The sequence below is a fragment of the Phoenix dactylifera genome, chromosome 2 (assembly GCF_009389715.1).
Source record: "Phoenix dactylifera cultivar Barhee BC4 chromosome 2, palm_55x_up_171113_PBpolish2nd_filt_p, whole genome shotgun sequence".
Taxonomy (NCBI): domain Eukaryota; kingdom Viridiplantae; phylum Streptophyta; class Magnoliopsida; order Arecales; family Arecaceae; genus Phoenix; species Phoenix dactylifera.
In genome coordinates, this window is record NC_052393.1 from 9,394,558 (window position 1) to 9,417,733 (window position 23,176).

Genomic DNA, 23,176 nt, shown 5'->3' on the forward strand with positions numbered 1-23,176 from the left:
GACGGACTTACTTAGTTCGTCACGGGTCATCTGTTCTAACTGGAGGTTAATTGCAAATCTTTCAAGTCATGGGTCACCCAGCACCTCATAGTTATGATATGGCCACATTAAATTTGCCCAAATTCTTTCCCGAAAGCACAAAAAATGGGCTTAATTCGGACCCGGACCCGACTCAGATCCGACCCGAACCCGACTCGGATTCGACCCAACCCGATCTTCAACCAGGTCGGGTCTGGGTCCAAAATTAGGATCCGAACAAAAAATCGAGTTGGATCGGGGTTACTCAGGATCCGATTCGATCCGATCCATTTGCACCCCTAACCGCTATAGGACCACCATCAAATTAAAAGAATTAGAAAAATGTTTTTCCATTGCGTGTGCTGATTGTTACATAAGAAATGAAAGAGGGCTCGTAAGTACCACGTGTATCAATTCTAGCCGACGATCCGGCTTCTAAGTTACACCAAGATACCAAGTCAAAAAACCGCTTCCATCGTGTCGTGCGAAAGGGCCGTTGCGTGGCATATTCGTAATTATCCTGTAAAACCATGAGCCGTTCCGGATGCCCCTCGCTCCTAACTCGGATGGCGTCCCTAAATTCATCCCCAATCTGGCTCCCGTCGCTTCGATTCGCTAACGCGTGCGAGAGAGAGAGAGAGAACGAGGGAGCGAGAAGTAGAAAGGGAGTGAGGGAAAAAGGGCTCTTCGTTTTCCACCTGTTCGCCCCGTAGCAGCCCTCCGAACCGCCGGAGAATTCTCGGAGCCCCGCCGGAGGGAGTCGTCGCCGCTGTCCGCCGCCTCGGAAACCATGTCGGGGGGTCGCGGAGTTAGGGTTTTGTGCCCGGAGGGGAGCCTCGCGATGCCAATCGAGTCCATCGGGAAATGAGCCTGCGGATCGCCGTGGGATTTGGGGTCCGGACGCTCGACGGCCAAGATTTCGTCTCCGGATGGAGGGTGGCGGAAGCCTAGGCACTTTCTCTCCGGTACTTGTGCCTCTTTTTTCTTTTTACCGCCTCACGCTCTTCGCTCCACTTGCTAGTTGTTTCACTACTTTTTCTGATTCGGTCGTTTAGCCCGGAAGGAAGATTAGGGTTTTTGATGTGCTCGATTTGAATGGTATGTGGCGGGAATCTTTACCCTTGCTTTCCTCTGAGGTCATCCGTTCCTCAAAGTTAGGGTTTTTTGTGAAAATTGTGCGATTTTGGCTTTTTATCGAGCTTAGTTGAACGCAGAGATCATCTTGGCTTAGGGTTATTCTGTATTGCGGGCAAATGTTTGGTTTTTGATTCGTTTTATGAAATAATTTAACTGATGGCTTTGCTGCTCTTCCTGTTATTGCTCTTTCCTTCACTTGATCACTTTTCAGGTAGAAAACAGGGTTTACCAAGATGTGCTGTTAAGAGTTTCATTGTCTTGTGAGTCGTAGTTTCTCATGATAAATTGGATAATTTTGTCCATGTAACAATCAGATTTTCGTTTATTGCAACGAATTTGGCCTCGGAGTCTTACTAACGTACGACTAAATTGTTTTTGGTTATTTTACCCATTTTATGCAAGCATGTATTATATGGTTTCACAGGTTACCAGCATCTCAGTGTATTAGAGTGCAAACGTATTTAGCTCACTATAAGGAATGATTTCTGTTGAATCAAACAGTATACTACGTGGGTTAATCTTAGATCTAGTTACTGGATACATTATGGACGATAATAGCTTAGTGGATTGGTCAATATCCTTGCTTTCTATTTTATGTTCCCCTGGTCTATGATAACCATGGGATGATCAGTTACAACTAAGTTTCTGGTCCGAACTAGCCTCAGATATAACTCTAATTGCACTTGCATCACCCAAGCTGAAAGATTAAGGCCTCTGAGCTTTTTGTTGCTGAGCTGATTCAGATAATTCAATCTTGATCTTAGAAGGTAGGTTGCTAGGTTTGGCAGTTTTTAATTAATTATGCTTGTTAAATGTGAACAGTAAATGGCTTAATAATTAGGCAGTTTTTCATCAGACATTTCGGTTTAAAATCTAGCGTATTTACTAACTAAAAGATCAGCTGGTTTAGTCAGCGCGTCGTTATGATTAATATTTTACATTTTCTGTTTGTACATGCTTTGATCAATTGGACAGTGTTAATATGGATGAGATCAGGTTAACAGGTTAGTTTCGAGGTTTATCCAAGTAGAACTAGTTGACAGCAGTTTTACATGGACACATCGTTTCTGGGAGGTCTGGGGATAACATTTCTCAGTTTTTATCTGTCTAGTAGGTTTGAAGTTTTTTTAGTGCTTGAATCGATTCCAATTGCTCCCCTTCAATCCTGTTTCTACCCGCTTAATACTTTTGTCAATCTTGAAATTTATTGAAGTGGAAGAGATTGCACCAATCACTAGTTCTTCAGAAACTGTAGGAATCTTAGGAGAGACTCAATTTGTTAAGTCCAAATCTAAACTACTTAACAATTTCCAGTCAGTTAAAGTGAAATTGACATGATAAGGTTTTAGGGAGTAAAAAATTACCGGACACAACCAACTGTGCCACACCTGTGCGTACTTCTATCTGTGATCCTTTTGAGGACTCATTTGCAGCCATATTTGAAAGATGATGCTTGTATAACTTCAAATGCTCTGACTTTAGAAGCATCATCTTTTCACATTTTCTTCTCAACAATAAGTTATTCTGAGTATTATACGTGATTTTTTGTTGATTGCTTAGTTCTACTTGGTCATTGGCTATATATGGTACACACTGTAATGGAGTCCTATGACTATGAACAGGACATGATTACTAAGCAATTACAAAGGTCATAAGGGGTGGCCTTACCATAAGAGTACAGTGACTGAGAAATTAGTGCATTGATTTCTGCATTGCATTAGCTTTCTTGCTGGATCTTAGTGCTAGAACGTTGTTTCAATTCATTTATGATTGACTTTGAATTGGTATTTTAACTTTTAAACAAGAATTGAAACTTTAATTTAGGTTGTGTCTTGGTCAACTGGTTGGCCTTCAGCAAATACATTCTGGAGCAGAAGGGATTAACTTTAGTACGAGGCTAATGAGCGATGAACATTTGAAAATCTTGGAAGCAGCAAATTATAAATCTTGAAAAAGAAAACAAATAAGGTAAAATATAACCATAAAGCATGCACAAAACTAAACTAGTTTGCGAGTGTGTGTCTGCTGTTTTAGAAATATCCAGTGCAACATTATCGATGATTCACCAATTTTAGGAACATGGAACATATATCTTGGAAAAAGAACACAATGTTGTTTTTGGGCACCATGATTGTAAGAGAAAAAATTGTCGAAAAAATTTTAGAAGGCTAGAAATGTCCTCTGACAATGTGTGGCCGTTAGAAAATTGGGTAGTTTCACTTTCTGGAGTTAAGGCTATGATAGTTATAACATGTTGAAATTATCGAGTTTCAATTTGTCTTAAAGTTTGTGCGGAATTTCTTTCTCTGGAGATATGATTCTTCACAGTCAAAACACGTCAACTTTAGAACATATTGAAGTGATTGTATAGACTTATATATGGTGTTTTTGCATATGAATAAAACTGACAGGTTTCGTCGCCATAATTTGAATTGCTTCTTTCTGTTTTGTGCAAAGTTGTTTTAGTACCTCCATAGTTCATATGTAAGTATTGGTCCCCTACTGTCTTTAGAAGCATTTTAACCTATGTTTGGAGGGATTGTTGAGATCAACACATACTGGTTGGTTTCTTCTGAATCTAAACCCAACACTCTATAAAGAGGATCTGGCAGTCGTTCTACTTCGTATTTCACCAATTTGCCATTTACCTTGATTTTCAGTAGCATATCACTTTACAGTGTCAATGTTCATCACTCTTATAAACATTTTTGTCTATGAATCAGTTACGGGCTTGGGAGAGAGATAAAAGGGATAATAAAGAGATGAATTATGTCTCATGAATAGGCCATTATCATGGAGCTGTGCCTCTGTAGATGGTTGTAAGATAAGGGTTTTGTCGAAACCAATCTGGATGGTCAAATAAAAAGGTGTGAAAACAGGTTGCACGTAAATTAGGGCCTCTCTTATGAATTTTGTATGCACCGGTAAATATTTGTGTTGGGTGCTTTTAATGGTTTTACAGGTCTGTTTTGTATTCTCTCGAGTATTCCATTAACTTGTGTACAGGTATGTCATTTAAAATGAAGCAATTTGTTATATTGTTTCAAGCACAAAGCATTCCATTTTCTCATAGATTAATACCGGTATAAATAGCTAGAATTATTTATTACCTCTATAACTTCTATTACAAAGCTGTCGCTGAATTTTCCAAGTAGAAGGTTTTCCATAGCTGTTCAAACTAATTTGTGGAGTTACTATGTGTACTTTACTCAAAATATATACATTTCAATTTGTTGCAGGGATACATCCATGGATTATGATGATAATGATTTTCAAAGCCAGAATTTTCAACTAGTTGGAGAAGACAGCAACAGGTTTCCTCCAAGTTTGAGGTCATTTGCTCTACCAAAATTTGATTTTGATGAACATCTCCAGGTCCATCTGAGGTTTGACAGTTTAGTTGAACCAGAGGTTTTACTTGGCATACAAGATCAAGAAAACAATTGGATTGAGCACTTTTCACCAGGAAGTAGTGCAATAGAATTTAGTTCAAGTGCAGCTGAATCTTGCTCCATTTCTAGGCATAACAATGTCTGGTCTGAGGCTACATCCTCTGAATCTGTGGAGATGTTATTGAAATCTGTTGGAGAAGATGAGATGGTAAACAAAAAAGTTGACACTAAAGAGGCAGATGCACATGATCAATTGAATGGGCTAGATGATCAAATGGATCCCTTGATTAGACAAGATGATTCCCAAAATTCTCGCATGGCAGCTATTGTACACTCAGATCTCACCATACAGCCTGATAGATCTAATAATATCCTTTCAGGGCCAGATGAGGATGCATTTAGGGGTCAGCCTCAGGTTGAAGGTATGTCTCAAACTTCAAAAGATGAAAAACCGGAAAAAGACTTGGATCTAAGTTCGTCTGTTGAGAAGTTTAGCTCTGATCGAAAGGTTGTTCCTGAGCAATGCACTGCTGATAAAACTTCTTCCGATGAAGTTATTAATGAGTTTTTTGAGAGTGTTCAGGATGCTGATTCCTTGGATAATGCATTCATGAGGAAGAGTACACCTGATGATCATGGTTGTGCTCCATGTGCGGGTACAAGAGCAAGTTCTGAATACAGGAATACTCAAGATGACCCTGCAGCAATTTCCATGGATAGATCTGGTATGTATTCTGGGAGGCAATCGTTCTCAGAGCGAATAATGGAGGGAAACAAAGAGGTTGACATGCTTGAGAAATCCGAAGGTCTGCAACCTGATAATCATCAGAAAGCATATGGTCAGATTACATGCAGTGATGGTAAAATGATTGATCAGCATTCTGAAGGTCTTGCACTCAACAATGATTTTTCCAACATGAAGGATTCTTCATGTTCAGAGCCATCTATGGATTCTTTGGTGTATTTAAATGAAGAGTGCAATAAGTCCATGTTTTCTGAGAACTCTAATGGATTATTGGAAGCTATTGCTTACCAGGGTAAGGCCTTAAACAAAGACAATGAGACAGGTGATAAGGTTGTGACACACATGAATGAAAAGTCTTCTTTAGAGGTGGCAGGAGATATGAAATTTGAGAGGCATTCTCTTGAAGTCAGCAATGAAAATATTGCTAAGGTACCTCGTATAACAGAAGCATCTGAAAATGCTGGCCATGATGAGGCTGAATTTCTTTCAAAAAATGATGATCTTCATGCAAGTATTCTGCCCATTAACACAAGTATAGCTGATTTAGGGGAGGAAAGAGAACTTTCTCCTTGTAAGGAAGTTATTGAAGAGAAACAAAACCTTGAAGGTCAGATATCTGACAAAAACAACAATGATTCTCATAATACCAAACCCACTGTTATACAAAAGAGCGTAGAAGATGAAGATCTTAAAGATACTAATGAGAAATCAAGTGTCACATCGAAGGCTTCAGAAGATGCTTCTTTCGAGAAATCTCCTTTGCCTACTTTACAGCATGATACAGAAGTAAAGGTATTGTCTTCCACTTGTGACAAATCAATTGAGATGAAGAAAGCAGGTACTTCAGAGGCCGAGTCCATTGATGACAATGTGATCCCTCCAGATATTTCTGTTATTGGAAAGGAATTCATAGCACCATTCGTTGTTTCATGTGGTGCAAGCTCTAATACTGACAATTCTAATGTTACTGAGAGGGTAGAAGAGGCCTCATTTATAGCCCAAAATGCTGTTATGGTGAAAGATGGTTCATCTGTCACGAAACTTATTCAGGATGAATCTGGTAATTTTTTTCTCTTAATTTTGAATGCTTTTTCTTTTCTATAATCGGTATGATTTTGGAGGCAAAATCCTTCTTATTGGACTGATATGCATGTTCTTTTGATCAGTCGCTGATCCTGCTACAGTAGGTACCAAGTCAACTTCACTCAGTGATTCAACTGTTGTCCACCGGTCATGGTCTGAAGATGCTCTTGCTGTGGGTGTGGTTGGAGAACCGAAAGATGCAGCAGTGTCACCTTTACATGCATCAGAGCATATGCACTCTGATGAGAAGGCTGCAAAAATTTCAGCATCTGTTAGAGAGAGTAACTTAGATTCACAGATATCAAGTGAGCCAACTACAGTTGCTGATGCAGTTCTGGATGGTGCGCTGCCAAGGAATATTGTTCCGGATGAATCAGGTAATCTTAACTGTTATTTTTTTAAAAATATTATTAATCATGGATAAATTTGGAAATTCAGTTTCTAAGATGATGGACCTCATTCATATTAGTTGTGGGGCAATTGCTGGTCTTGTCAGTGTTGAAGGGTAACATGAATTTCCGAATACAGCATGAACATTTATAGTCTGGTCCTGATGAACCTATTCTGTATGTTCCATTATAAGCTACAACTTGTTGTATTTGTGCAGTCTGTATTTCCTGTGAAAATTCTTTTTTTGTAGAATATGAGGTCAAACTTGGGCTCTATAATTAACCCAATTGCGCATGGACAAGATAACCAGTTTGAAGGGGCTCTTGCTTTCCCCTTCTTTTCCTATGGGGCAAAGAATGTGTCTGATTTTTCCTTTTTTTTTCCTTAAACTGAATGCGGAAACAGTCTTGATTGATATTGGGGGTGCCATAGGTGGGTAAAAGTGACGGTGTTTTTGCTTCAAGTCTTTGGCTTGGATCAGGTGGATCTGTGGGAGTTCAGGGTGGATTAGCTGTTTTAGTTATCGTGGCAGGAAGTGTGTTTCTGTGCTTCGTTTTCTTTTTCTCTCATTTAAGTGCTTGAATATTTATAAATCTTGAAAATTTTTGTTGAATATCTGCATAATGGCTTTTGTTCAAAACTATGTTGCTTTCTTTGCAGCAGAAACTGCTAAGAAAGATGAGAAGCAGCCGATGCCTGTACCTCCATCTGTAGGAGAGTCTATTTTTCAAAATGGACAGCAAAGTAATGAAGCTAATATAACTCCTGGAGATGACTGTCATGTGCAGAATCTTGCTGTGGAAACCAACTGTGAGTTGTCTCTTCATTTTAAATGTTTTACAAATTGATAATCATATTTGGTTGATTTTTCCTCAAGTTGATGGATGCTAGTTCTTTATACACTTTTATTCTCTAATATCAGTTTCTTGAAATTTAGGAATCAAAAGATGACATGCATAGGTTAATTTGTCTTTATTGGTTGAGGAAAACTAGAATTTTTATCTTTAAGCAAATGAAACATATCATGTTGGAAGATCATATATAGATGTGGTATCTGCATTTCCTTGCATGGGTTAAATTGCTCTACTCCCTAATTTTGCATGACTTTCTGATTCAAGTTAATATTGAGTGGTATATAACAAGTAGTAGAGGGCTAAGATTGCACATGGCTGGGTTTCAGGCAATTTTGATATTGTTTGGGCCAAAATTTGGACATCCTAGGCCAAGGCCTATCCCATGTGCGTCTCTTTATGTGGTGCATCCGATGGAGATGCAGCTATTTAATGCAGCTGATGTTTTTGCTGCTTATTTATTTACTATTGTATAATGGAAAGTTCTTGTGACTGCTGTGAACTTTAAACTCGTGTAATCATTGTTAGAGAGTTTGTCAAGGAAAAAAGATTCATAAAAAAGAAAGAAAATAACTTTTGGGAAACTGAATTGAATCCTGAAGAAATCCATTCTATATCTTAGTGGACTCTCTCTAGATGGAAAAGAAACACTTACACTCATCTCCGAAGAAACTACCTACCATCTCAAGCGACTGTCCTCTCTCTTATCTTTTTTATTAGCTGTTCATTTTCACTTTCATGTGCATCGCAGAGTCCCAATGCTAGTCAAATAAATGATGTCTGTTTTTCATGTGGTGTTTTGCTGGTTCTTTAGTATAAGTTCAAGAAGAGCATTAGGATAGTTGGCCTGTTTGCCTTATTGCAGGTGATGCATCCGGTGCCTATACAAACAAATCTCCCCATTCCGCCTTGCCTACAAGCAATGTTGAATCCCACTTATTGGAACCTGGAAGCAGTATTCAGGGTTCACTTGAGCCAAGTTGTGGTTCACCCACAGTCATCAGTTGCACTGAACATTCTCAAGATGGAGTGGAGTGTCAAGAGGGTAGTAGAGGATTGTTGGAGCATACTGGTCCTACTTCAGATGACCCACCTCGTATATCTTCTGATGCAATGGTGAGTGCTGGTAAAGTCAAAGCCAGGGACTGTAATTCCAAGGAGGGTACTGCATCTGAAGATGATAGAAGCTTTAAATTTGAGGTTGGATCAGTAGCAGAGTTGTCTGAAAAGAACACTGGAAATAACTGGAAACCCTTTTCCAGTATGCATCCTTCTGAACTTCCTCAGGTAACTGGTCTCTATCTCTCTCTTGCGATAGGACAGGATCATCATCATCATCATCATCTTCTTCTTCGTCTTTTTCTTCTTATGTTTCATGTCTTGTTTTAATGTTTTCCTGAAGACTGTTAAGTCCCTCAACTAAATGTGGTTTTTTGCAATCCAATTCCAAGGTTTCAAAAGAGAATTCTGAACATGGCCCTAGAGAATCCAAAGAAAGGAGTCCTCGTGTGACCATGACCAAAACAATTGGTGAAGATAAAAGTAAGCAAGCATCGGGCTCTGGAACTGGAAAAGCAAGCACTTCAAAAAGGGCTGCTAAAGAAACATCATCACCAAAAAAGGCAAAAGAAAGGGAAAGGAATATATGTAGTACGTCTCCTACTGGCGATGCAAGGTTGGAGGAGATGCGACAACACCCCTGTGTTGAGAGCAGTAGTATGAAGACGTCTTGTTCTCCGACCGTTCAGACATCTAATTTGCCTGACTTGAATACTTCAGTTTCTACTGCAGCATTGTTTCACCAACCTTTCACAGATCTACAACAAGTACAACTGCGTGCACAGATCTTTGTTTATGGATCTTTAATGTGAGTCCTAAGGTCTGTTTGTTTATTGTTTTTATATTTATCTATTTATTATTAATTTGTGTTTTAATATGTTGCTGCAGTCAAGGTATTCCGCCGGATGAGGCTTGTATGATATCGGCCTTTGGAGGAACTGGTAGGAGCTTGGGCACAACCTAATTAATGCGACTTTTTTTGTCTTTTTATAATATGTGCCTTAGTCTGTTTTTAATTGTTTTGACGGGTCATCATTGATGAACAAATAGGTGGTGGAAGGAGCTTATGGGATGGAGTTTGGCGTGCTGCTGCAGAAAGGTTCCAGAAACAGAAATCACCTCTGAATAATTCTGAAACCCCACTACATTCTTCTTCAGGTAATTATTTTTGAATTGATAATTGTTTTTGTTAACTAATGCCTGATTACTAGATGATTGGTTGAGGCAATTGACATTTGCAGGTGTCAGGGTTACTGAGCAAGGAACGAGGTCCAGTCCACTTCAAAGCAAGGCCCTCTATACCCCTGCTAGCCGAAGTGGCACCAAGGTTGTGCCTTCAACTATGGTAAATTCAACAATGTGTTTGCCATCACCTTTGTGGAGTATTTCTTCTCATGATGCGTTACCATCTAATGTGCAAAGAGGCACACATCTGGACTTCAATCAGGCTTTATCTCCCCTGCATTCATATCAATCTTCCCAAACGAGGCACTATACAGGCAATGCTACACCATGGTTTTCTCAGAGCCCTCGTCCTGGTTCCTGGGTTGTTTCCTCGCAAAGTTCAACTTTAGGAGCTAGCTCGCAACATTCTGCAATACCTCTTGCTGAAACTATTCAAGTAACACCTGTCAAAGACTCATCTACACCCTGTGCCTCCAATATGCAGCTTGTGTCCCCTAATACTCTGCCGCCGCCTCAGGCTCCCACGAGTGTTTCTGCAGCATCTGTTGTGCAGGTTGAAACCCAAAAGAAGTCGGCAAATCCTCCAAATACAAGGAACACATCTACTGCACAGAAGTCGAGAAAGAGGAAGAAGGGTTCGGCACTTGAAGAGCTTGGCCCAATCTTTTCAGTTTCTCAACCTCAGACTGAACCTGCTGCTTCCGCTACTGCTGTTACTAAGCATCTATCAACTTTGGCAGGCTACCCTTTATCCACAAACTCCTCTAGTAAAGCTGCCCCTGGTGGTCTTGTTTCAGCTACATCTCCCATTGCCTCTCCTACTCATTTCCAGATGGTTGGAGGTGGCGATGCTGAACAGAGGGTCATTCTTTCAGAGGAGACATACAATAGAATTGAGCAGTCAAAGCTGCAAGCAGAACATGCTGCTGCTCATGCTGCTACTGCAGTCCGGCACAGCCAAGGAATATGGAGTCAGTTAGCTACCCAAAAGAAATCTGGCTCAGTTTCAGAAGTTGAAGAGAAGCTTGCCTCTGCTGCTGTTGCAGCTGCAGCAGCTGCTTCTGTTGCAAAAGCAGCTGCAGAGGCTGCTAAGGTTGCATCAGAGGCTTCTTTACAGGCTAAGATGATGGTAGATGAAGCTCTGAGTTCTGCTAAAACGGGTCATCCTGGTCAAAATTCTGAGTCTGGCCTTGATGTTGGAAAGGATTTGGCAAGATTAACTCCTGTTTCAATATTGAAGGGCAAGGACAAGGTCAATGGATCGAGTTCAATCATTTCTGTTGCACGAGAGGCTGCCAGAAGAAGAGTGGAAGCAGCTTCTGCTGCGACAAAGCGAGCAGAGAACCTGGATGCCATTTTAAAAGCTGCAGAACTGACTGCAGAAGCTGTTTCGCAAGCAGGAATAATCGTTGCAATGGGGGATCCCTTACCATTTACTATCAGTGAATTGGTGGAAGCTGGTCCTGAAAGTTATTGGAAAATGCAGCACACAGCTATGGAGAAACATGCAAAAACCAATGACTTGCATCAAGAGGAAAATTTGGATGCAGATGCTCCTAATGATCATGATATATCTGTTAAACAATCTACTGAGCGACCGTTAGGCCATAGGGAGAGAGAGAGAGATACCAATGAAGAGGGGATAACTTCCCATAGTGAACAGGCCATGCAGTTGGAGGAAAATAGCATAGGTATGTTGAACTCGCAGTTCTTTCAAAAGGTTGTGCTTATTGCAGAATGGGTATATGAAAATTTCTGATTTGGTTGGTGTTTGGGCTTTTCTACCTGAATTAGGAATCACATCAGTAACTTTTCCAACTGATAGAGTTGAAAGAGATTCTCTGGCAAGTAATCTTAAAGGAACTAGCATCCAGAAGGGATCTCTTGTAGAGGTATAATCTTATTCCTAGTGTCATTTTCTCTTCCAAGAAGCATCATTTTAAGTTTATAATGCCTGTGTATGGAAGTTTCCATCTTTGTAGCTTTTCCTGATTGGTGATTCTTTCTTTACCTTGAAGGTGATGTTTTTAAAAGTTGCTTTCTGGTAGTGGTTGGTCAAGGGAGTGTATATATTTTTTGTGAATACATACGTGGATCATATTAAAAAGGAATAGATCAGTGGATATATTTGTGTATAACAAGTACTTAGAAAATGTTAAATTTCTTAGAAGAAAAAAGGTTGATTTGTTGGAAATACATATACATTTATTTGAGGACCTACGTTACTGTAACATGACATGTTTTAGTACAATAGTAATAGGTATTTGCAGATGTGTGCATAGAAACATAGTGTAACAGAATACTTGGGATTTATCAACATTCATTTGAGCCCTATGCAATAGTTTTTGAAATTGATAAGATTGTTTTAATTATGGGAGAGGTAGTTGAACAATTTTGATACATATTTTAATGTCTATACTAATGTGCCATTATAACACAGTTTTTTAGATAATGCTTTACTTAATGAAGAAAATTATTTTTTTTGGAAAAATAATAGACACGTGTACTCAAGCCATTCATTTCAATATAATGTAGATAAATATTCACCTTTTATTAGTCATCTGTCCAAAAACATGCTAAATAATTCAAGAAGTTTAACTGGCAACTCTACTAAATGGTTAATAATATCAACAAAAAGCTGGAAATAGATAATATGACTTTTAACTTGCAGGTCATAATTAAGTTCATGTTTTAAGACATTTGCATGAGAGGTAAGGGTGTTATATAACCTGCAATAGCTGACTAGCCCTAGGCAGGTTGCTTTGGTGCATGCTAAGAAGCTAGGTCACTTGGGACAGACACCTAGGTTGTTCGACCCTATGTGGCAAGGGACCACCTAAGCCAGGGCTGCTTCTTGGTTGCTAAGGTTGTGGCTTCTATTTTTTTTTTTTTGTGTTTTCTCTTGGCTTTTCTGAAATCTGGTTGAGTTTTGCAACCCTTAGGAAAAAATGTTTCTTTCATTACTCTTGGTTCTGATACTTTAGTCCTTGAAATTTGAATGAGGATTACCTTATTCTTTTATTTAAATGTTTCAGGTCGTGGCTGATGAGGATGGTCTCAGAGGGGTTTGGTTTTCTGCACAGGTTCTTGATGTGAAAGATGGTAAAGCATTTGTCTGCTACAACAATCTTCTTCCTGATGAAGGTAAACAACATTTTTTAAATGGCACCAGATGCATCTTTGTTGAGGAGAAATCTTTTGACCGTCCGGAACCCTCTTTACTTTCTGACAATTTAATATTGGTTCCTTAATTCAAGCTACTCCATTCTTTATTTTGGTTATGTAAGTGGACTATACCTCTGGACTACCTTGATTTCTCATTGGTTTGTTGTTATGGGCAAACCACTTCTCTTGTATGCAGGCTCTGGTCAGCTGGAGGAATGGATACCACTTGAGAGTGCAAACAATAACGCTCCTAGAATACGTGTTACTCATCCTATGGCTGCAGCGAAATCTGGAGGAACAAGGAAGCGGCGTAGAGAGGCTGTAGGAAATTATGCTTGGGCAGTTGGAGATAGGGTAGATGCATGGATACGGGATGGGTAAGATACTTTTTTGTCTTTCTTCATTTTGCTTCATTTGATTAACTTAGACTTCCGGAGAGAAATCTTGCTGCCAGATCAGTAGAAGTTGGTCATCATATCTTTGTGTTGTAATTCTAAATTGTGGTTTCCTCAGCTTTCATTTTATGAGATCTGAATATTTTTGTTCAGAAGTTATGTTCAGCTTTTTCTTTAGTATAAATTTTGTGCATCTTATGCCCGAAGTTGCCTCTTCTAAGATTTTGGTGCCAATTCAAGAGAGCTGATTCAGGTAGAATGCTGGTTGTAGAATATCCTCAAACTTTAGTGTGCTATATATTGATCCATGAGGACAACTCATCTAGTTGGAGAAGTCCTGTTGTTATAGTTACACTTTTTCCCCTTTCAAAGTTTGGCAACGCACTCTTCGTTGCTAAAAAAAAAAATATTGGGCAACCAGAGCTTTCGGTTGTTTATTCCATCATAGAATTACCCAAAGTTTTATTCATTTTTCTTGTAATGTCTAATTTGGGTTTGTACTCTTCTTCTTCTTCTTGGTTTCTTTTTCTCTTCTGAATCAGATAAATGGAAATCTTCATTTAGCCAAGTAACCAGACTGGTATTCTATTTTCTGATACATAATTTTTGTTTAATCGACAAAACAAATGCTACATGTTTTGGGTTGGCATTTAAGAACTCTTAGTCATTCATCTCCATTAATGGTCATTTCTCTGGCAAATCAAGCCGTTCCAGTTATTTCTCCTTGCTTGAAAATAGATTTTCTTAAATCTTTTAGTTTTCAGTCTTATGCCTTTAAACAGAAATTAGATAATTATGTTTGAATACAAGATTCATGTGTATCTGTTTTCTCTGTTCTTGTTTGCATGACATTTATCTACTAAAAAATTTTGTTTTATTATCAGATCATAATTGTCTTCACCTAATTTCTGTGGTTGCTTTTATTCTCAGTTGGTGGGAAGGGATTGTCACTGAAAAGAGCCCAGGTGATGAGACAAAGTTGACCGTCCATTTTCCAGGTATGCCCCTTGAAGGTGTAAATCCAGTTATCTTAATGTGCTGGCATCTGCTTTACTTTTGTGACTAAGTGGGTGTCAGATATCCACATGTGACCAATTTTAATAAATCTTTTTTATGACTGCATATAAACTTCTGTTGGATGCAAAATATGAGACTTGCATATATGTCCTGCTAAAACATGAAAAGTGCGTAAATGCCATCTGGCTTAGGTGACATCCTCTTGATAAGTGATTTTATTATACTGTATTATCATCTTATGTCCTCAAGGATATATATATTTTTTAAAATTGCTGTCTACAACTCTACACAGTGCTCAGTGACATTATTTGCATGTCAAAAAAATGAAGGATGCACATACACTATTGACACTATTCGCCTTGAAATTTTGAATTGAAAATGTATTCAGTTTTTAGATGAGCTAAATGGACTAGCTGAATTAATTTTTATCCTAGCCAAATAAATGGACCAGCTGAATTAATTTTTATCCTTGCCAAACTAAATCTATAATATCAAAATGAATGCAAAATGATAGAAAAGGTATGAACGCAAATTTCAGACCTTTGGTGGGATATAGATGCACTATCAACTTCTTGAAGTGTAAATAAGCAAGAAAGTTTTCTGATTATAATTGTGATGCCGTGTTTTCTTTCTGAGAAAATATTAGCAAGCCATATGGTTAATTAAGTGATATTGATGAGCATTAAGAAATCTTAAACTATGGGGTCAAAGGTTGCAAATCCATCAGTGTGGTTTGCTTTCAGAGAATCTAGATCTATCAAACTTTGTCTTGTGCGCCAGAATTGTTAAGTCTATCCTAAGAAGCAATTAATCTAACAGACAGATCTAAAGCAACCTTTTTATCTTAGGATCTGATGCACTAGATCTGTTAAGATGGATTGGCATTGTTTTTGGGAATTAGTGTGCTGTACATGGTTGTTGTGAAGTTGCCAGCCCAGATATATTGGCCCAGGCAACTTTTCTGGTGCACATAACTCCACCTTAAAGCATTTTCCTTTTAAGCTGGAAGTCTGACGATGTTAAGTGTGAAATGGTACTATATCTTATCGTAAAAACCATTAAATACTAGATTGTGGGATATTATGACATGCTACAGCACAAGATACTGGATTTAACTCAAGCCAAGAATTGATAAGCTAATAGTGAATAATATAGGTAATATCTAGGGTACTAAGAAAATAATTTGTGTTAAAATCAGGCAATCCACGATCCTGCTCATACAATCAGGACCAGAAAACCCTGATCCTAGTCGAGCACTTGGATTGTTTATGCAAGGGATTGGTTGATCTTATTTTGCATTTATGATCCTAAGCGCGGATCGCTCAATCCATTGGATTACCCAATCCACTTGAACGGGCCGTTAGTGCAGTGCTGATGAACTGATCCCAGAGCACTTTTCTAAATTATTGGTCATTCTAATTTTAGCTGGGTACTTTTCAGATTGTAATTAGAATTTATTTATCTAATTTTGATGATGACTTAGAGGAATATCGGACAGAGTTCTTGAATTGTTTCTTTTTAAAGAATGCTTTTTGAAGTCAAATCGGGGTATAATAAATAATCAGCTACCTACTTTTCTAATATGAAGAATTCTAATCCATATGAACCGAAGATCTGGTTCATTCAATATAGGCAAGTATTGTTCAGCTAGTCATATAGTATTTTGGAAGCCTTCTAAGAGAAGGAAAGGGAATCCGTGGAACCTATTAAAAGAAGATTTATGGCTATAGGGAGTAGATTGGACTGAGATTCTTTGTGAAGAGGAATAGTAATTAACTTGCGGCGGGTCCCTTGTTCCTCTTTCTTATTATTATATTTTATTATTACTCCTCTCTCTTCTGCTCTCCCGAATTTTCTCATTTTAATCAAACCCGCCTTCGCTTTCTTTCATGTGCTAAATATTGCTGTTGAACAGGAGTTTCTCAGTGAGGGCCTATTTGGATATTCCTGCATGATTGGGCTGAAAATTCTGTAAGGTTTGTAGATTGGGTTGTGTCCATTTAAGCATGGCCCTGTATAAACCAAACACCACCAAGCCTAAATTCCGTGGGAAAAAGAAAGGACCTGCATAGATCTTTTTTTTTTCTTGCTGCAGCCCAAAGACTAGGATCTGGGCTGGGTTTGGACAAGCTCTTAGAAAATGCAAACTAGATGGGCCAACAGGCCTGATTTTCTGCAGGATTTTTAGTCCAATCCTGTAAGATTATCCCAACCGGCCCTAATAATTAGATTTCTCCACTTATGATTTGTTATTCACTTTTCAGTTTTTTATATTTTTCTTATACTTTTCAAGAAATCTGAAAAGAAATTTTATAATCCACAAATCCATAATCCAATCTGATCCAAACCCCTCTATGTTTTATGTTCCAACCCAATCTTAACAATGATTACGCCTATGATTAAGTTCATGGTGAAAGTTTTGCTCAGCTAATCATCAGATTTACATAAAATATCTTCTTGATAAAATTTTGGTTCTATTTTCCAAGACATGTTTGTAACAGCTGCAGCTTGACATCTTTTAATCTTATCTTTTCATGAAGATGTTAAACCAGGATATATAGTTAACTTAGCAAGGTTAGTTAATTTGCAATGTGGATGGAATTTGGAAGAAATTTGTGAAGAGTCCTCTCCTGCGATCAGTTCTGCTTGTCAAGAAATTATCCAGAAGGTTCTTTGATGATATCCTAGCCCTTGGAATAGAACTTCAATTAGCTATGCAACCATCGTTACCATGAAGCCAATCTAGCAGCTGATTGGATGTATGAGGAGGGAATTTACAGCACGGAACTGACCGCTTTCTAACTGATTTCCCAGCAACTTTCCATGACATTGGAGATGTATAACCTGATTATATGCAATGATGGATCCATGTAATTGGCTAGGCTGTAACCTTTGCTAACGAAAGAAACATTTGGATAAAAGGGCAGAATTGGATAGGATGCATTAATCTTCAACACAATTTTGCAGACCATGGAAAAAAAAAAAGAAGATAAAATTTGTCAAATGGTTTCTGATGAATTATCTGCCCTCCACATCGCTTTCCTCCATCTCATCAACCCTTCAATTTCTTTATCAAATTTTAAAGCGAGGAAAATCCGTCCCTCTATCCCCAACAAAAAGTCCCTCTATCCCGTCGTCTTTCCATTCCATTTCCCCTCTATTCGTAGAATCTATTCCTCTCGTTTTTCATTACCAGTAAGAAGAGCTTTAGAGGAAAGAAGACAGGTTTGGAGCCGTAAGTAGCCTAGTCCAATATTCGGGGTAGCAAGTCATAAGCAAGCAAAAAGAGCAGGCCGAGCTGTAAAGAAAGAATAACGATGTCGGATCTTCGTCTTCGAGCTGTTCAGTAAGCAAGCAGAGGAGGTCCTCTTCCCCAAGTTACAAGAGCTTTTGGGATGTCAAGAGGATTTTGATTGTTCATTCATACAATCTAAACTATGGTGTGTCTGGAAATATAAATATTTGTAATTAAGTTTCTGGATCACGTGATGTATAGTGATGATTATGACTCATTGTAGGTTCATAGATTTTAATATTTTCTTCCATGCAGTTGTTTAAATTATTACAAAACAACCACTTATGACAAAGTTAACCTTGTTTCATTGTTGTCATTTTTTTAAATATCCTACTCGTGCCTTTATTTTGGAAAATATTTCCAACATTCCCCTACCCCCATCCCCGGAGTTGAGTGTTTGCATTATGGGCCTTTTTTTGAAGGAATTATAGATTGCATTTGTTTGCTTATATTGCAGCTGGAGGCGATTCATCAGTTGTTAGAGCTTGGAATCTTCGGCCATCTCTCACTTGGAAGGATGGTCAATGGATGTTGTGGTCCCATGTCAGAGAAAGAAATACAGTTGAACCCTATGAGGTTTGCATATAGTTTGATTTTTCTTGGAACTTTTGATAGCACAGGAAATTGTCTATGGGTAGTTATGTTATTATCTTTTTCCCTGGGCTAATTTGTGTTATGATGACTATTAGGGTGATACTCCCTATGAGAAGCGGCAAAAGCTTGGCAGGCTTGAAGGCAAGATTGATTCAGGAATTGATGGCAGAGGAGTAGGGAGTATGTCAACAGATGTGTGCAGTGATGATTCTAGGAAACCTGAAGATTCAAGATCACTAAATTTATCTGCAAAGGATAAAATCTTTTCTGTTGGAAAGAATGATAGAGAGCAAAGTAATTTTGGTGCACTGAAAGTAAAACGGACTGGTCTGCAGAAAGAAGGATCAAGAGTGGTCTTTGGTGTCCCTAAGCCTGGAAAGAAGCGAAAATTTATGGAAGTAAGCAAACATTACACTGCAGACAAGACTGAAAAGGCAAGTGAAGGAAATGATTCTATTAAATTTGCTAAGTATTTGATGCCACAAACATCCCGTGTATGGAGAACTACTTCAAAAGTGGAGAGCAAGGGAAAAAGGGCCAGCAACTCCAAGCCTAAGGGGCTTAAATCTGTAAAATCTCAAAACATTCAGGCTAGAGGTACAGCTGAGAGGGATAGTTCATCCATTACCACCGTGTCTGCTTCAAATGGTGGAGAAAGTGGTCTTGGTTCTATACCAAATGTCAAAGCTTCTTTTAATAATGAAGAGAACAATCTAGGAAAGAAAAACCTACCCGAAGCTGGTCCTTCGTCAACTAGTATTGGAACAGCAGATGCCGCAGCAACAGAGTCTTCTGTGCCAATGCCTGGTGTTCCATCATCTAAGAAGCCGTCCGCTGCTGTTGAAGCCGGTATTGGAGGAAAAGGAAAGGTTACACCTGCTACAGATAAATCGACTGGAACTGAATTTAAGGGCTCTGGAGATCCAGCTAAAATTATCCTGGATGCCACTGGACCTCGGAGATCCAACCGCAGAATCCAACCAACCTCGAGGGTAAGCTCTACTTAAACGATGATATGTTTTTTGAGTTTCTTTTCTGTTTGTTTGAGAAGGTATCTGTTTGTAGAATATTCTTATTTTTAATTGTTACCTGTATGCAGTCGATATTTGTACTGTAACTCGTGGATTATCTTTCTTTTTTCTTGCCCTTTGACTGTACGGTTGCTTAGACACGGTTCTGCAAGTCATTAACATGTTTTGACTTATGATATATGCTGTTTCATCTAATAATTTGTTGGTGTTTGCTCCAAGGAACGCTAAGCTATAGGTGACATTTTAGAAATGTTTTCTCGTTCAACATTCTCCTTGCTATTTTTAGGAATTACTGTGAATTGCTATTTTTTCTTCGATAGTGATCAGCTAGGTACTTGAGAACCAGTTCCACTTTCTCTCTATTACTAATGTGATTTGTTATCATCTTTTTATCCTTCTATTGTATGATTCTTTGTAATGATCTTTGGACATACATTGGAAAAGATTTTGCATTCTAGTTATCTTATCTACCCCTTTTAATGTCTGTAATCATTTCAACAAAGCTCAGTGATGCTTTTCCATACATACTCGTTCAATAGGCTTTGCCATTTATATCATTTTTAATGCAATTAACTTTTATTCTGATTAAATTATTTATAATTATCTGTTGAAATATTAGATTTGGAGTTTTCTGAACCGTACATAATTTTACACTATGAAGCCGTTCTTCTACTTCATAGCTTGAATTTTACTAGTGCAGTAAGCCCATAATTTTGTTTGAACTCTTGATTAAGTCGTGAATTATATCCAATTAAAACTGAAAGGAGCTTTGCTTGGATATTGTTGTATATCTTCTTGCTTTCTATGTTCAGAATTTTCTATGATAGAATTCAACTCAGTTACTAGAGGGTTGTGTCCATTTTTTTCCTAAGAAGAGCTCATAATGAAGAATATTTTATTTCTTGCTGTTTAGGCTCCAATTATCTATATTTAATTTTAACACTTTATGATGTTCATGCAACAGTTGCTAGAGGGATTGCAAAGTTCTCTGATCATATCCAAGATTCCCAGTGTTTCACATGACAGGGGTGCTAGAGCCCAGCATAGAGGTGCATCGTCTTCTAGAGGTGACTGTTTTTCTCTTAATACTTTCTTTCTTTTTTCCCATGGGTTCAAGATTGAGTAATCTTTTAATTATTGAAACAGGGAATGCTCATGGTTGAGAGGAAGGCTTTTTGATGCTGTTATTTGATCTATATACAAATCTTGTATGTCAGTGAAAGATTCATCAATCAGGATTTTTGTACATAAAATACCATTTTAGGACTGGAACCAGAAAGCTTTGTTCTTAAATTTTTAGATGTAAAATGCTATAGTGAGCTTAAATTAACCTTTATCATTTTCTTTACCTTGAGCAGTTGGACTTTCCTGTCTCTTTATATATTTGATTTGTCAATAGAACCAAAAATTTCATGTATTTATCCCCTAACACACCTGTTTAGAACCTATTTTGTATTGCAGGATTCAGATGATGCAACAGAATAACAAACTAGAACATCCTTCAGCTATCTTGCTGATTTGTAGGCATGAATTGCTGGTATGGGCATGTGGTTTCTGCTTGATATTATTTGTTTCTACTTTTGTTATTAGCCCGAGTAAGTTAAAACTAGTTTGTTCAGTTTTGTGCTTCTTGTATTCTGAACTGTCATTACTTGCTTTTCCTTCATTTTGTAACCTCAAAAGGGAAGTGGTGGGCTTGCCCAGGTGGTCATTCTTCTGCTTTGCAACCAAAGATTCTAGGTTTGATTCTTGACTGATGTAATCTGGATCTGGGTGGTTATGGTGAGGATGGGGCTCCCTCCCTTTCCCTCAAAAAAAAAAAAAAAACTTTATACAAAAGCAAGAGTTATATCTGATTGTGTCGATCTCTGATGCTTGTTTTTCCTTTATTTAATGTTAGAATCCACTTTGATACAAATCCTGCTTTCTGCAGGATTTACAGGTGCAGTCAGTGACGCTTGAATGCATGATTAAGGTTATCTCAATGGAATTTTATGGTGCAGAAATAGTAGGCTAACAATTTTCAGATCGAGGTATCACCAAAGAGACTGACTTGTAACACTTGTTGTATGAGGCCACCTCAGCGATCTATGGCAATAAATATAGTCTGACTAGTAGGTTCAGCAATGAAGATCCAATGTTGGCATAATCAGGTGCTCTGTTTTCGTGAGGTTAAGACAGGTTTTTCTTTGAGCCCTTGATATATTATTCATGTGGTATTATTCATGGTTGCAATGTTTTTGTCTTGTTGCCGCAAGAATCGTGTTCAACCGTTTCTCTGGATATTATATCTGTGATGAAGCTAGCTGGTAAGACTGTTTGCATGGGTTACCGTTGTTGTTGTAACAAAGAAAGGATGAAGTTTAGCAGTTTGATGTGAAAAATATATAGAGGGCATCTAGAGTCCGGTGGTACTTTAGCCTCCGCCTCTTACCCCCGCAGCTCGTCCGCATCGTATAGTGTCGTTTGTACCTGTCACTTGCCATTTGCTATGATTCATGGTCGTCAAAATAACCATATACGATGCTCCACTAATTGTTTGGTTATTGGAAGCTGTTGAAACCTTCAATCTGGGAGATTGTTCATCATGCGAATAGAGTTATTGGAAAGCTGTTGAAACCTGCAATCTGTGAGATTGTTCATTACGAGAATAGAGATAACTTTGATCCGTTTAGCGTACTTTAGCAAATTAAAATTTGTTGGATGGTTTTTTTGACTGCATGTGTATCAAACAACCTTGCATCTCGGTTGGGATATTGCTTTGAAAGAATAATTTTGTTACCCGTATGAATTTCGATACTCAGGTTTCGCCTTTCCTCAACATCAACCATAGATCAAAACCGTTTAATTTGAAGTTCCTTTTTCCTAGCTCGTGTGGTGGCAGCTCAAACCATGCGAAAGGAGTATCAGATCTATACGTACATCGATGATCCTTTTTAGTATGAGATCATTGAAAACAGAGTTTTATGTTAGACATCGAAATCACTGAGGGGGAAAGTAAGATTTTCATATGCTGTTGAAGGTGCCTGGTTTCTTTTGGCAGTGAAGTTTGTGCGGTAGCGTGGTGTAAAGACGTCCGGCCTGGAAAAATACTAAATATCACCACTCTAGTTCTTTCTTCTGTTTAATGCTGATACGGTGCTATTGGAATGGTGAGAACTATACCATTTAACCACACCTATTCCGTATGGATTACACCAGCCTCTGAGCGCCATTTAGAACTTGTTAATCCTGCAATATTCGCGAAAAAAACCCATTGAGTAACATGTATGCCTCCGTGATTCTTAATAAAACTCAATGCCATATGGTCCAGTAAGTCATGGAAGCTGAACTCTCCGGCAAGCTTGGACGGCTGGAAACCATCGGGGTGTGCATCAATGTGCTCAAGGATGGAGCCTAAGGTTCCAATGTCGATAACCGCGGAAAAAAAAGGTCAAAAGGTCGCGCAAGCCTTCGCGGGAATAGATGACATAACAAAAGCAGGTAAAAGTGCCGTGGTTTCTTATCCGTTCAATTATGGGATCACTACGACGAGTTCGGAAATCGTTCGTAAATACGGCTAAAATTAGAGCGGTCTGTTCATGTCCAACAAAACCACCCAAAACAAAAAAAAACACGTGATGCATGTTTCGTAATAAAAAAAATCAACATAATAACAATTAGACATCATGATTTTGAGCAAAAAATAAATATCAAATAAAAATAATAAAAATGTTGAATAAATAAAAATAAAGTAGAAAATAAAATTTAAATTATAATGATAAAAATAGATATAATATATATAAGTGGAGAAATCAAAATCATGTTTCTACTAATTAT

General features: G+C 38.2%; 1 protein-coding gene across 10 annotated transcripts; it reads left to right on the top strand.

Moving 5' to 3' along the window:
* Positions 1-624: 624 nt before the first annotated feature.
* On the top strand, positions 625-21,614 carry LOC103716542. Of its 10 annotated transcripts, none has more exons than XR_605541.4 (20): positions 625-983; positions 4,395-6,352; positions 6,459-6,752; positions 7,426-7,575; positions 8,482-8,903; positions 9,068-9,483; positions 9,564-9,616; positions 9,726-9,833; positions 9,917-11,551; positions 11,655-11,752; positions 12,896-13,004; positions 13,222-13,402; positions 14,351-14,418; positions 18,190-18,308; positions 18,422-19,318; positions 20,322-20,424; positions 20,504-20,565; positions 20,800-20,894; positions 21,041-21,097; positions 21,300-21,614. XR_605541.4 is itself a non-coding variant. In XM_008804575.4 (17 exons), exons 2-17 carry the CDS (start codon positions 4,405-4,407, stop codon positions 20,518-20,520), a joined length of 6,618 nt encoding a protein of 2,205 aa, XP_008802797.2. In that variant the 5' UTR covers positions 625-983; positions 4,395-4,404; the 3' UTR covers positions 20,521-20,714. The 10 variants fall into 10 exon arrangements, 2 of the variants coding, with proteins under 2 accessions (XP_008802797.2, XP_008802799.2); XR_003387461.2 differs by having other exon boundaries at positions 20,819-20,900; positions 21,291-21,614; XR_003387462.2 differs by having other exon boundaries at positions 20,819-20,894; positions 21,041-21,139; positions 21,291-21,614.
* The last annotated feature ends 1,562 nt before the right edge of the window (positions 21,615-23,176 follow it).